The 13242-nt window shown below is 43.7% G+C and overlaps 1 protein-coding gene across 5 annotated transcripts in view; it reads left to right on the forward strand.

The window, feature by feature from the left end:
- ST7 (suppression of tumorigenicity 7) overlaps window positions 1-11025 on the forward strand; it is a 252222-nt gene extending 241197 nt beyond the window's left edge. For 3 of the 5 annotated variants that reach the window (XM_004418772.2, XM_004418773.3, XM_014785477.2), the window contains 3 exons: window positions 30-122; window positions 2891-3030; window positions 3840-4905. In XM_004418772.2, the coding sequence (XP_004418829.1) occupies window positions 30-122; window positions 2891-3030; window positions 3840-3959 (353 nt within the window). In that variant the 3' untranslated portion in view covers window positions 3960-4905. Of the gene's footprint in view, window positions 1-29; window positions 123-2890; window positions 3031-3839; window positions 4906-10677 lie in introns of those variants that run through there. The other 2 variants (XM_014785458.2, XM_004418774.2) reach the window with 1 other exon arrangement.
- Window positions 11026-13242: the final 2217 nt, after the last annotated feature.

The raw sequence follows: 13242 nt of genomic DNA on the forward strand, positions 1-13242 counted from the left end.
ACCTTTAACATATTGTCTTTCCTTTTCAGCTTTTCGGATGATCCCCTATCCCTTGGAAAAGGGGCATCTATTTTATCCTTACCCAATCTGTACAGAAACAGCAGACCGAGAGCTGCTTCCCTGTAAGTCTCACCTCTGCATTCCTCTCTTCAGCCGGTGAGGGTGGGGTGCCTGAAGGTGGGGATGGGAAGAGGTGGGAATGAGAAATGTTTATAATGTCCCTTGTCTTTTATTACTCTCCTCCCAAACCCTGTCCTCATTTAATAGCATATGCGTTAAAGTGAGTTATATGAGTGGGTTTGGCTTCCTGCTCCTCCAAGTCTCTCGAGACTCATCAAAGGGAAAGACCCCAGAGGACTGCAATTTAAATGAAGAGGCATCATGTACTGGTTGGCCTGAGCACAGAGACCCCTAGTTTGGGGCTGATGTTAGCTGGGCTGGTCGACTGTGCATGGTTCTGCCTGAGCTCCCTAGCTGGTCAGATGCAGTCTGCACAGACTGGAGTTGAAGAGGAAGCACTGACTTCAGAGGGAGCTACAGATGAGTCACGAATGGGAGGGCAGCACCAGGACGCTGGCATCATTGCCAGAGGCGGAGTCATGGGGCCGGCCGGGTGTGCTCTCTGTGGTGATGCAATGCTCTTGGCCGGAGGGATTTCCCGTGAGCTTCTCGTGGATTACATGTAGTGCGTTGATGTAACGTGCAGAGCACACGTGCAGCCTCAGCACTGTATGCAGCACAAAGAGGGAGCCCTGCCCTCGAGTACCTTACAAGCTAGCAGTCTGATGGCCTACACCACATGTGGAAAGGATGATTTGGTTTACTGTACAACATTGTTTTGACAATTCTGGCTAACTAGCTATTATCAAATCATACTGTGTACAAGGATCATGTCCAGGCTCTTCATGTGGCCCTGACTTAGGACATATTTTTCTCCCTCAGACAATAAGCTCCAAATTTGGCTATTCTCTCTTGCCCATCCTCTCTCCTGCCACCCCCTCCCTTTTACCAACCCCATTTATGTCATAGCTCGTAGCTATAACATATTTAAATACTTTGCCCAGAGGAATAGTGTAACTTTGGAGCCCTGGGTGCGTAGTAAATTGTCCAACGCCAACATTGTGGAGCCAGTCATAAATCTCCAATATGGTGGGGTCTGGGTGCAAAACGAGTTGCTGTCTCAAACTGAAGTAGCAAGAGGGAGCTCACTTATCTCCTTACTTCAAGACCCAAGGTGAGATGTGTTCCTTAGCAAACTGGGAGATCCCAGTGATGTGTTGTTCCTCATTGTCCGAGGTTTATTGTGAAAAATACACACTATTACTGGTGCCTCACACTACGTTAGATTCGATTCCACAAATCCCTGTTATGGGCCCACACTTTACCTTTTGAATCCCCCTTCAGGAACATCCTTGTTAAAGTTTCCATTTTCTGGTAAGAAAGGCAGTTTTCTGAAAAGTACACTGTTTTAAAATGTTTTAATTGTGTCCAATTAAGTTTCCATGGGGATAGATTCACTATTAGGACAAGATTACAGTTCTTAAAAGAAACTTTATAGGAATAATCTTTATAAGCCTGAAATAGAAAATTATAGCTCACACTTATTTAATTGGATGCAGTTGTCCAAGTTTGATCCCCCCTCAAAAATCTTTTGGGAGTTGGGGGTTGATGGTGAGAATGGTGAGGATGTAAAGAGGGTCGGTTGTTTTAAATGCTACCCACGTTTTGCATATTGAAAGTGTCATTGTTGTCACAGTCAGCCCTGAGCACTTGCACTCTGCGTTTGGATCCTAGTGGGGAGACTTCCCTGGATTCAGGTGCATGTGCTTGTTTTGCTTCATCCGTCCCTGCCCCTCTCCACCCTGGGTTTCAGCAGAGTGGACTAGTATTCAGGGCTCTAAGTCATGAGAGCTGAATGGCTGAGGAAAGGCCTTCAGATCTCGGATTTCCTGAGGAAAATGGAGCACTGGGGTCCTTCTGGGTCGAGTGGAGAATTGCTCACGTGCAGTGTCATGGCTCCCCGGCACCAGGGCCCCGGCAGTTGGTGTTCGCTGTCTGCAGGCCAGCCCCGTCCTCCCCTGGTCAGCACCCGCACCGGCCCAGGTCCCAGGCAGCTGCACCTCGAGCAGAGAGCGGGGGAGTCCGTTCTCTCGGCTTTTGTGCCACAGCTTTTTGGTTTCCCCAAACCCAACGTTCGAAATTTAAAAGTTATGAAAGACACTCTAAAGAGCACCAGTTATTTGTTTTTTTGGTGGTTGTTGGAAGTATATTTGTCATCAAGAGTCTCCTATAGTTGTGCCAGATGACCTTCACAGCTTTAATCCCCAGCCCTTGAAGATTGAGTAGCCCAGCTGAATGTCTCTGTCAGGGTGGCAGCCTCCATCAACATACTTAGAGTGTTCCAGGAAAAAAATACAAGATAAACTAATATTGCCTATAATGATGAATAAAAAATTACAGGAAGGTGAAAATCTAGAGAGAAGATTTTTTTTTTCAGTATACTTGATTTTGGATTTTCTGGGTTTTGTACAATGAACATGTGTTTTATACTTTGAATAAAATTTTGTTTTTATTTGTGTTTGCTCTTGTGGAAGGAATACTATATATTAGGCATGGATGGTGTTACTGGCCCTGTCCATGAATGTGTGACCTCCCCACATTAGCCCTACTGCGCCCTAGGTAGAGCGCTGAGGGCTGAGTATGGACTCGGGAGAAGCAGATAGGCGGCCAGAGGCAGGCTCAGGTGTTGGCTCTGGTTCGTTCAAGTGCTGCCCTTTTCATTTCCAACAGGCTTCAGCCAAAGCTCTGAAGAGACAGTCCCACATGTAGAAATCCCCTGAGAATGCGTTTTACTCTAGCCCTGATAATTCCCTTTTGATCTTCTCCACAGCTTTCCATGAAGTCTCAGTTTACCCAAAGAAGGAGCTTCCCTTCTTTATTCTCTTTACTGCTGGATTGTGTTCCTTCACAGCCATGCTGGCCCTCCTGACACATCAATTCCCGGAACTTATGGGGGTCTTCGCAAAAGCTGTGAGTATTTGCCAAGAGGGAAGCCTCAGGGAAGGGGCAGGGAAAGCCAAGGGACGCAGCGTGAGAGAAATGGGGGAGTGTCATTTAGAAATGGACATGCCTCTACTGATCGTTTGCTCACTGTTTAATTTTCATTATCATGAGTGGGATCAAAAGGTTGAAGGTCAAATGAGAAAGTGTAGGTTGTTTGTTAATGCATGCCTTGCCTCATTTCACAAAAAAAATTCTGTTTCCAAAAAAAGCATGAGGTCTAAAAGGATTAAATAAATAATTAAGAGAATCCTAGCAAATGAAAAATGTGTGGGAAATTATTCAGTTTTGTATAAATTGAATGACATTATTTCTAATCTTTAGATATTGTGGGTCTTTACTTCAAGAAGGATGAGATTTACATGTTCAAAGATGATTTAAATTAAAAAAATTTTAACGGCTACAAACTCTTGGCTTGTTTGGCAAATGAACTGAGAGGGTGTGAAGGGCTTGTAGTATTAGGAAGTTTACAGATATAACATTTAGAAATATGGAAATCTGTTAAGGGTCTTTAAGGAGGCTTGTGGAGAGGAGCTTTAATAAGAAAAGCCATCTGCACTGGCGACCAAGAGCAATTGTTTCCTTGTTGAAAACTGACCATTTCAAACTGCACGTGCAGTGAGGATAAATTTACTGATTTTGCCACAGGTGAGTTTCAAACAGAAGGAATAAGGAAAAGAGTATCAATTATTTCCCTGGAACTCCATTCTGATTTCAAGGCGAGTGGAGTCAGAAAGGATGCTTTCTAACTTGGCTGGGTTGATTTAATCCCTTTCCAGATGATTGACATTTTCTGCTCGGCAGAGTTCAGGGACTGGAATTGCAAGAGTATTCTCATGCGTGTTGAAGAGGAACTGGAAATCCCACCGGCACCTCAATCTCAACATTTCCAGACCTGAACTCATCGCCCTTCTTCCCCCGCCACCAAAACCACTCCTCCTCCTGTCCTCCCGACCTCCGCCAGTGGCACTGCTGCCCACTCAGTTCCTCAAGCCAGAAACTCGGCAGCCCTCCCAAACTCCTCCCTCCCTCCCTCTCCACACCCCGTCTTTCTCGGCTTCCACAACCAGTCAGTCTAACCTCCTGAGCCACTACATTCACCTCTTCTCCCCCGCTTTCTCTGCTAGTTTAGTCCTCTCTCTTAGTTTAGGTCTTTGTTATTTCTTGCCTGGCTGCCTGCAAGAGGCTTAACTGGTCTCCTTGCTTCCCGTCTTATCCTCTGCCAGTCTTTTTCTCATACTGACACAGGAATGATCTTTCTAAATTTGCAAGTCTGAGCATGTCACTTCCCTGCTTGAATGTCTCCAGTGGTTTCCCACCATCTTCAGGATAAAGTCCCAGCTCTTTAGCATAGCATGTAAGGTCCTTTATGATCTGACCTTGCTTGCCTTTTCAGTCTCATCCCTCCCAACTCTTGCACAGACACCACTCTTGGGCCATAGTGAATTACTCACCATTCCCAGATGCACCAGACTCTTGTATACCTCAGTGCCTTTGCACATGCTGTTTGTGCTGCATGGAATGCCCTTCCCCATCACCACCTCTACTTGGCCACTCTACTAATGCCTCTTTATTCTTTTATACTCAGCTTTCTGTCTAAGTTTCTCCTAAGCTAAGTTAGATGTCTCTCCTCTATGATCCTGCAGTATTCCATGAATACCTATATTATCACATTTATTGTATTGTATTATAATTGTTGGAAACTTGTCTGTCTCCCTTTTAGAATGTGAGCTCCCTGAGAGCAGAACTATGTCTTCCTTATCTCTGTATCCCCAAAGCTTTGCACAGTAACTTGCACATAGTAGGTTTTCAATAAATGATTATTAAATAAATAAATGGTAGTGGTTTCTGCAGCAAGAATCAATGTAAAAATCAGATACAGCTTAGCATTTCTTCTCTTCTTTTATAATTACAATTATAGACTCAGAGTTGAAAGGTACGTTAAACAAATTGCCTTCAACAGTAACATGATAGAGGTCATCTAGACTCATCTTGAACACTTTCAGTGATGGGAACTCACCTATTCAACATGGAAGCCCGTTTCTTTGTTGGATCACTCAGAACTCTTCTTTATACTGACAAGATCTACCTTCTTGTAATTTTCACTTGCTCCTGTTCTGCCCTCCGACACTATAGTGAACAAGTCTATTTCCTCTTGCAGACTTAAGATAACTAATACATTCATGGCCACCTCTAACCTCTCACTTACTACCTTCTCTTTTCTCCAGGCAGAACATCTTAAATTTCCTTAAGTCTTCTGTATATGATATGATTTCTAAATCCAATATCACTCAAGTTGCCTCCCTGGGTGCTCCCTAGTTTATGGACCTATGCTTTTTATTATTTTCTTCTATTCTCAGGTCAACCTCTGAGTGAAAATAGTGGCCAGAAGTCTGAGTAGATTAGAGTGTAACTTAGTAAAATTTAAAGTAAGAGTATATTTACAACATTAGACAATTACTGTTCCTCCTTTCATGTTCCTCTCCTCAATATTTTTTAAAGCATATCTGTAAAAGTATGTCATTCGCCCGGTGTTCTTCATTAAACTAACAAATAGCACTTGGTGGGAGTTTTGGATCAGAACAGAGATTCACAGCCTCTAGTGTGCATAAAATTCACCTGGCCCCACCACCAGACTCTTGAGTGTTAGCACCCAGGAGTTGTTTTTAACAAAGACCCCAGCAGATTCTGAGGATGGGGTTGAGGACTGTATTTCCTTTCAGGACCACTGGTCTCAAGAGAGCTGAACCTTTGAGCAGCCTTTTGCAGGTGTGTGGCGTGCTGTCAGGGCTGTTGAGGCAAAAGCTTTCTAGGAATCAGTGGTTTCACCCTGGCTGCACCTTGGAATCATCTAGGGGGCTTAAAAATTACTGATGTCTGTGCCCCTTCCCCATGGGGACTCTGACTTAATTGGTCTGGGGAGCAGCATGGGTATCTGAGTTTTCACACGGTCCCCAGCTGATGTGGGTTGAGGGCTGAGAACCACCATATTGAATGAAATGACTAATTGCCTAAAACTGCTTTAACCAGGGAGGGGATTGGGAAGAATGGAGGATAGTAAATAGAATATGACTTGGTGTTCTCTAGGAAAGGCTGTACAGCCTCCAGAACATTGGAGAGATGTGTTCATTATGTATGTTAGACAAAGGACCACTCTCCTCATTTAATGTTTCCAAAGCTTTGATTTTGAGTCTAGGATCAAATGATTGAATAAAATATAAACTTGCCTTTACAGTCTCCACTACCAAGGTGTGGTGGTTTGCTCGGCTACTCATAATTTTCAAATGTAGTTTAGATAAATTTGCTTTTAAACCTCTGTCTGGAGGATCACATTCATCTTGCTCTTCATTAAGATTTAGCAGTTTCCAAAACGTCTGGAGAGACTTCGTGGGGAAGGAAGATGGATGGCCTGAAGGAGACAAGCCCCATCTCCCGCCTCCTCCCCGCCCTGCCCCGCCCCCCCACCCCCCAGTCTTCTCCACAGTTTCACCCTTGTCACTTCATCAGGCCCCTCATGAAGCCCCCCACAGGTTATCACAGCCGCCCTATAGGCTGCCTGCAACCATTTGCAGCTTGTGAAAATGATTTTCTCAGCCCTCGCCTGAGATAATGTCCCTGGATAATGACTTTTAGCAGATGCAGAGAGATTGCACTGCCACCCCCTAGGTCACATGCAGCTTGAGAACTCTCCAGTGTGTTTACATGTTGATATGCAGCCAGCAAGGCAGCCCACAGCGAAGTGTGCCCCACTGGAAAATAGTAAAATGAGAGGCTTCAACTGGCTTTCCCCCCCTAATCTAATCTACCTCAATGACTTAGGACTAACTCTTCCTAGAATGTTTGGTTACCAAGATAAGGTTGCTCATATAAATAAGTTATCCTTCCAAACCCAGCCCCTCACAGAATGTGGGAAGGTCAGCATTCTGACCCCTTCTGCTTTGAAGGGCCCTGTCTTTACTCCTCTGGTCTCTCTCCTTCCCTGAGACGGAGCCGCCTGACTTCTGACTCTCGTCTTCACTTATAGGCCCTGACCTCTTTGAAGTCTGATATTGATTACAGTGAAATGTCAATTGTCTGATTGCAATGGGGCACCTGGAACTTATTCAGATAAGCAGAGGCGTTTCGAATGTTAATGAAGCTTGTTGGGAGCCATGACCTTCTTCTAAATAATGGTCTTTTGGGAAAAGGAGGATCAGGCAATTGAAGTGTCACTCTCTCTTTTTTATTAGTTCAGTTGCTTTTTCTCACCACAAGACACTGATTGAATTATGGTGTGTTTTGGACGGTGTATCTCTGCCCTTTGGACAGAAGTTTTAGACATTGAGATAGATGAGCTGTTACAGGGTTGCCTGGTGTTGCTCATTCAGACTTAACTTTTCAAGCAATAAATTTCCCAAGTCTATAAGTGAAACTAATGTTTCTCTATGTGCGTTGGTTGAGTCTCTGGCCAAAAAGTATTGACTGATTTTCAAACATGTGAAGATTTTCAAACATCTGCTAATATAAATCAGCATCCCAAGCAAGGCAAGTTCCACCAAACTTTTTTTTTAATGCCTCCTGATGGAAGCCACTGACCTTTATGTGGTTCCTAAATGAAAGGGCGGAGCGGTTTCAGAAGCCTCCTTACGTTGTCTGCTTTTTCCCTGTGGCTGAGGGGTGGGGAGGAGGATGTGGGGAGGGGTACTAAGGAGGAAGGTAGCTTAGTAATAAAGGGTGCACATCTCAACTGGGGTGAAAAGGTTCAAGGGATTCTTTTCTCAATTCTCCCAAGGATAACACATTCTAGATGTGAGGGAGAACAGTAAATAATCATGTATATTGGAAGTATTGGGACTTAACTCTTTTGTGGGACCTCGTTGAGAAGGGCAGATATAGTTCACGGAGGCAGGGCCCACTGTATCTTGTTCCACATTGTGGGAGGAGGGGCAATTACAGGCATCAAATAGGGTGAGTCTCACCTCGATTTCCAGAGACCTCACTTTTCCACTTTTTATCCGAGTCAGGTCAGTGCCCAAAACAAAGCAAACAAACGGGCGTTTATTTGAACCAACTTTGCAACAACATCTCCATTCATTTTGCTGCCCAAGCTGATGCTCCCTGATGTCCCCACATTTTAGTGCCTGAAATGGCCCAGAGTGCAGACTTTGAGCAATGCCTTTCGTCTAACTGCACTGTCTTCTGCTAATACTTCAGTAGATCTTTTCCCCCTCAATCACAGCTTCGGCAGTTCTAAATCTGGTTTTGGTCAAGTCTTTAGGATATGATAACTTCATCAGCAATATACCTTGTTCGTTGAGCCCCTTCTTCCAACCTTGTCAGAATCTGTGGTTTATCCAGACCACTTCAACACCTTGCTCTTCTTTATGGGACTGAGTATTAGAGGCAAATGCTATGTTTTCTGGAGCCTTGGTGGTCTCTGATTACATGTAAATGATTAAAAAATTTATGTTTGTGTATATATATGTTATGTATATTTTTTAATTTTATAATGTTATTATGTTGGGTCAATGTAATCAGTAGACTTGTTCCGTATTCTCATAACCAGGATTTTACAAACTCTTTCAGAGGCAGTTTGGGGAGTAATTACTCATTCCTGGGCCCAGTATCTCCCAGGATGCCTTCCAACTACATTCAACTCTAAACTGAAAAGGGTAGGCAGTCCATTCTGTAGGGTGAGCATCTCACATGGTTTTGTGCAGTCACCAAAGGATAATTTCAGGTCACCAGAAGTTGCCATATGTCTAATACCCACATGAGGAAAGAGCCATCCACCTTCGCTCAAGGACTAACATGTCTCCTATTTGTTAACTGCAACCCAGCCTGGCGTTCAAGGCCCTCCCAGCATTCTTCCAGTCACTTTTGAACTCTGCCTTTATCTCTTCCAGCCAGCTGAAGTATTTACTATCATCTGGTCATCCCAGCTGCTTTCCCATTTCTGTTCTAGCTGTTTATTGAGCCTGGAGGGCCCACCTGCTCATATTTCTTTGCTTACTATCCTTAGACCATCTCTGTCTTTGATATCCCAGCCATCCATTGGGGTCTATTTCAGTTGCCTCATTTTAAGTGTTTCCTGATCTTTTCAACAGAATGGATTATCTCCCTTTTCTGAACCCTCCTGGTGCTTTGTTTGGGCTTCTATCTTCTATTTCATCATGGTCTATCTGGTCTTATTACTTGGCTGTGTACAGGTCCTAGTGCCTCCCCCAGCATTTGAGCTTCCTGACAGTGGGAGTTTTGTCCTAGACTTCTTTATATCTCACCAGCACTTAAGTGCCTTACTGAGTAAATATATTTGATGTAAAAGATGCAACATAGAAAAGGATTCCAAATCTTATACTATCTTGAGTTTCCTTTACACAAATCTCACACCTGATGGTCCAGCTATAATATGTTACAGACCTTCCCAGTTTGTATTTTACTGGGTCTTAAAAAAAAGGAAAGATTCTGAGGTCAAGTGAATTTGGGAAACTTGCCTACCATACCCTTTCTTGAAAACCCGCAATCCACAGAACACAGGACCAGTAGAGGAGCCCGTTTAACTTAATTAAATCCACTGTCTACTAATTTGTTTGACCTCAGAACCATGTTCCCCTCTGTGTATGTACTTATGTCCTACACTGCACTTCTGTGGGAAATTCTTGGTGGTATAGACAGTGCTGTGCTATGGACAAAGGACTCCACAATACAAAAACCAGGTATTGAACCCTAGCAATGCGATACCTTGGTTCTGAATAGACAGAGAGCAAGGAAACTACCCAAATACCCGTCTCGTGCCTGGCTCAGTTAGGGCACCTCTTTTGTCAGATGCTGGATGGTTTATGGAATGAAGCTGGTTCTTCACAAGAACATAATCAGAACAGATTTGAGATTATGTTAGATGTGTCTCAGGCGAGGCACTTGGCTTTCTTAAAAGGCATAGTTAATGAGCACTATTCTCTACGTGAAAAGCAGAAAGGAGTTTAGTAACCAAATGAAAGCGATCCCAAAAATCTCCTCAGAGCAGCACCTCTTCAACAAGGACATATCTTCCATGGACTGGCCAGTTTGCTGCCCTCCCCCAGGCTCCCATGATGCACGGCACTAAGCAGGTAGTTCAGAAATAAGCATGGGCTGCACAGGTGCTTGGGAGACAATAGGATCCCAAAGCAATTCACAACCATACAACAAACTTGACTTCTTTAAATTGCCTTTTCCACTTAAAGTGAGTTCCGTACCCAGCTAGGCAAGCGGGTGATCTAAGTTGTCCCCATTTTTTAACTCTTTTGCCCACTTGCCACCCATCTGTCAGCCCCTTTTGATGGCACTAGTCATCTGCATGGGCAGCCAGCAGATCCTGAAGACTAGTTGGAAGCCTCGGACCTGTGGGCCAGCTGTCAGAGGAGTAAAGGGGGCTGTCAGCAGACACTCCTCCCCCTTATCTATCACAGCTGGGGGCGGGGGCTGGAATGCAGATTTGATCATCCAACCATGTATCCTGTAAACATAAATATGAACTTGTAGCCTTTTGAGACTTTCATAATGCAGAGACTTAAGATGCAAGTGTGGGTTGGAGAGGTTCATTTGACAGTCTTGAACGAGCTGTCTCCTGACTTCCCTGCATTTCTGGTTTCTTTGCAGTTCCTCAGCACTTTGTTTGCCCCCTTAAACTTTGTCATGGAGAAAGTGGAAAGCATCCTCCCATCCAGTCTGTGGCACCAGCTGACGCGGATCTAGGGAAGCCCACCGGTCCTTCCCCTCACCTCACCCAGTGAGCTGCCACCATCTCTTCGTGCCAACCTCTCGTGGACTCCAAGAAAGCATGACTTTGAAAAAGGGAAGCCATTCCGAGATTTTAAAACGTTCATGGACTGTCAGTTCCATATTAAAAGCTGTTTTTGTTGTATAAAATTCATTGAGGTTCAGTTCTATTATATTTTGCCTTCAGAAAAGAAAAAAAAAGTCAAAAATAAACTTTTGTGTATTGCAGCAACCAGTTGTGTCTTCCTGTGTCTTCCAACCCTAAAAGTGTTGGTAACCCAAATAAACCTAGAGGTTTACATTTAATTTACTAAGGACCCAGGTTGGCGGACTGCCACATGATGGTTTTCTTTGCTGATGGAACTCATCTCAGCAGGTCCTTAGAACCCCTACAGTCCATGGCTTGGAAAATGGAATGTCTTTGGCTCAAAAGTACCATCTTTTTCAGCCCCAAACTATGCATCCTCATAGGCCAAATGCACAAAAAAAGCTTCCAAAATGAATGATAAGGGGCCGACCCAGTGGTGTAGTGGTTAAGTTTGGCACACTCCGCTTCGGCAGCCTGGGGTTCGCAGGTTCAGATCCCAGGCACGGACCTACACCACACATCAAAGCCATGCTGTGGTGGACCCACATACAAAATAGTGGAAGAGTGGCACAGATGTTAGCTCAGGGCGAATCTTGCTCATCAAAAAAAAAAAAGAATGACAAGAAGCATGAGTGAAATGAAACATGTGTGTCCTAACAGGTTGTTCCAATTCAGACACTCTACTCATTGAATAGAACTCAACACTGGAGTTCTAGGAATCATTTTGGTTTTGCTTTATGAAAATCTGTTGTGAGAAGAAAGCTTTTAATGAGAAGCTACAGACCCAATAGTCTGTTGTAGAACCTGACCAGTTTTCACCATTGCCATTTTTAAAATGTTTTCTCGTAAGGGTACTTTTTTTTTTTAAATCATGTTTGCATTCTTGATGCTTGAATGTGGAGCGTTCTTTGAGTATTTTAGTGATCTGAACCAAAATAGTCATTTGTCCTCACCACCTTTGAAAGCCTTCTACATGATTCACACCTGCAGAGCATCTGGCTTTACTTAAGCAAAAGAAGAAAAATAAATAACCTTGAATCCTCTATCTGAAGTGAAAAGTACCTCTATTTAAAATCTCAATCCAGTGCTTAAAAAAAAGGGACTGTCCTTTACATAATTTGTTTTCCCTTTTATTTAGAATCCTGAATCTCTCCCCATGAGCATTAAAATAGGCATCATGCGGGGAAAGCACCATGCCACACCTCCTTCCCAGTTGGACTTCCTACCAGCTCCTGGTCTTCATCCAAGAGCAAAGTCAAGTGGGCAGGTAATGTTTAGGTGCACAAGGGCTTTTCATGCTTTTGGCCAGCTTTTCCTTCTATCTTCTTTGTGCAAAGCCCTGACGGGGATATGCAGCTGGCTCCTGCTCTTAGGAAATTATCTCGGAAGAGGTTGAACTCATATCCACATCAGTAGTTCTGCTGTTGGGGGAAGGGGCTGTGTCTGCCTTGTTTGCCTCTTTGCCTCTTCTCCGGCCAACACAGCTCTTGACCTGGAGTGGGTGCTCAAATGATTTGTTGAACAAATTGATAGGTACACGATAGGTGCAAATAAACGTATTCAAGTTCAGAGAAGAGAAATTGGTTTCAGCAAAGGAGGATCGGGGAAGGCTTAGAATTGTAATTTTGAGCTGGAAGAGAAAGTTGTAATTATCTAATACCATTACTTGATTTAATAAGTGGAGAAACCAAAGTCCACAGAAGTTTTGACCTGTCTGATTTGGGACTCTAGAGAAGCCTTAAATGAAAGGCTTCAGAGCTTGTAGGCGATGGCCAGTGGAAATGTGAGTTGTTAGTGACCTCCGTTGCAGGAAATGCAGCAAAGAAATTAATACAAGGATTTTGAAGCATCTTGTGAATTCGATAATTAGCACCTTAGAGCAGCTTCATGGAGAAGTGAGGCAGAAGTTAGACTTCAAAGGGTAAAAGGAGTGAATGGGAGAGGTGAAGGTGGAGAAAAGATAGTGACAAAACGATGACACGGGGGAGAATAATGGAGAGGAGCTGATCACACGAGGAGAAGCGAAACGTCTTCTCCAAACTTGAGGAACGCAAGTAGTGTGAACCTAATAGACCTTTCACTTTATAACCCAGAGACGACTCAGACAGAGGCTGTGACTCCAGTGCTCCCTTTCTTCTGCCTCTCTCTTCTTTTTTTTTTTTTTTTTAATTTTTTGTTTATTGCAGTAACATTGGTTTATAACATTGTAAAAATTTCAGGTGTACATCATTATACTTCTATTTCTGCATAGATTACATCATGTTCACCACCAAAATACTAATTACAACCCATCACCACACACATGTACCGAATTATCCCTTTCACCCTCCTCCCTCCTCCCTTCCCCTCTGGTAACC

This window comes from Ceratotherium simum, chromosome 1 (genome assembly GCF_057802395.1).
Source record: "Ceratotherium simum simum isolate JZ-2026a chromosome 1, ASM5780239v1, whole genome shotgun sequence".
In the NCBI taxonomy this organism is placed as follows: domain Eukaryota; kingdom Metazoa; phylum Chordata; class Mammalia; order Perissodactyla; family Rhinocerotidae; genus Ceratotherium; species Ceratotherium simum.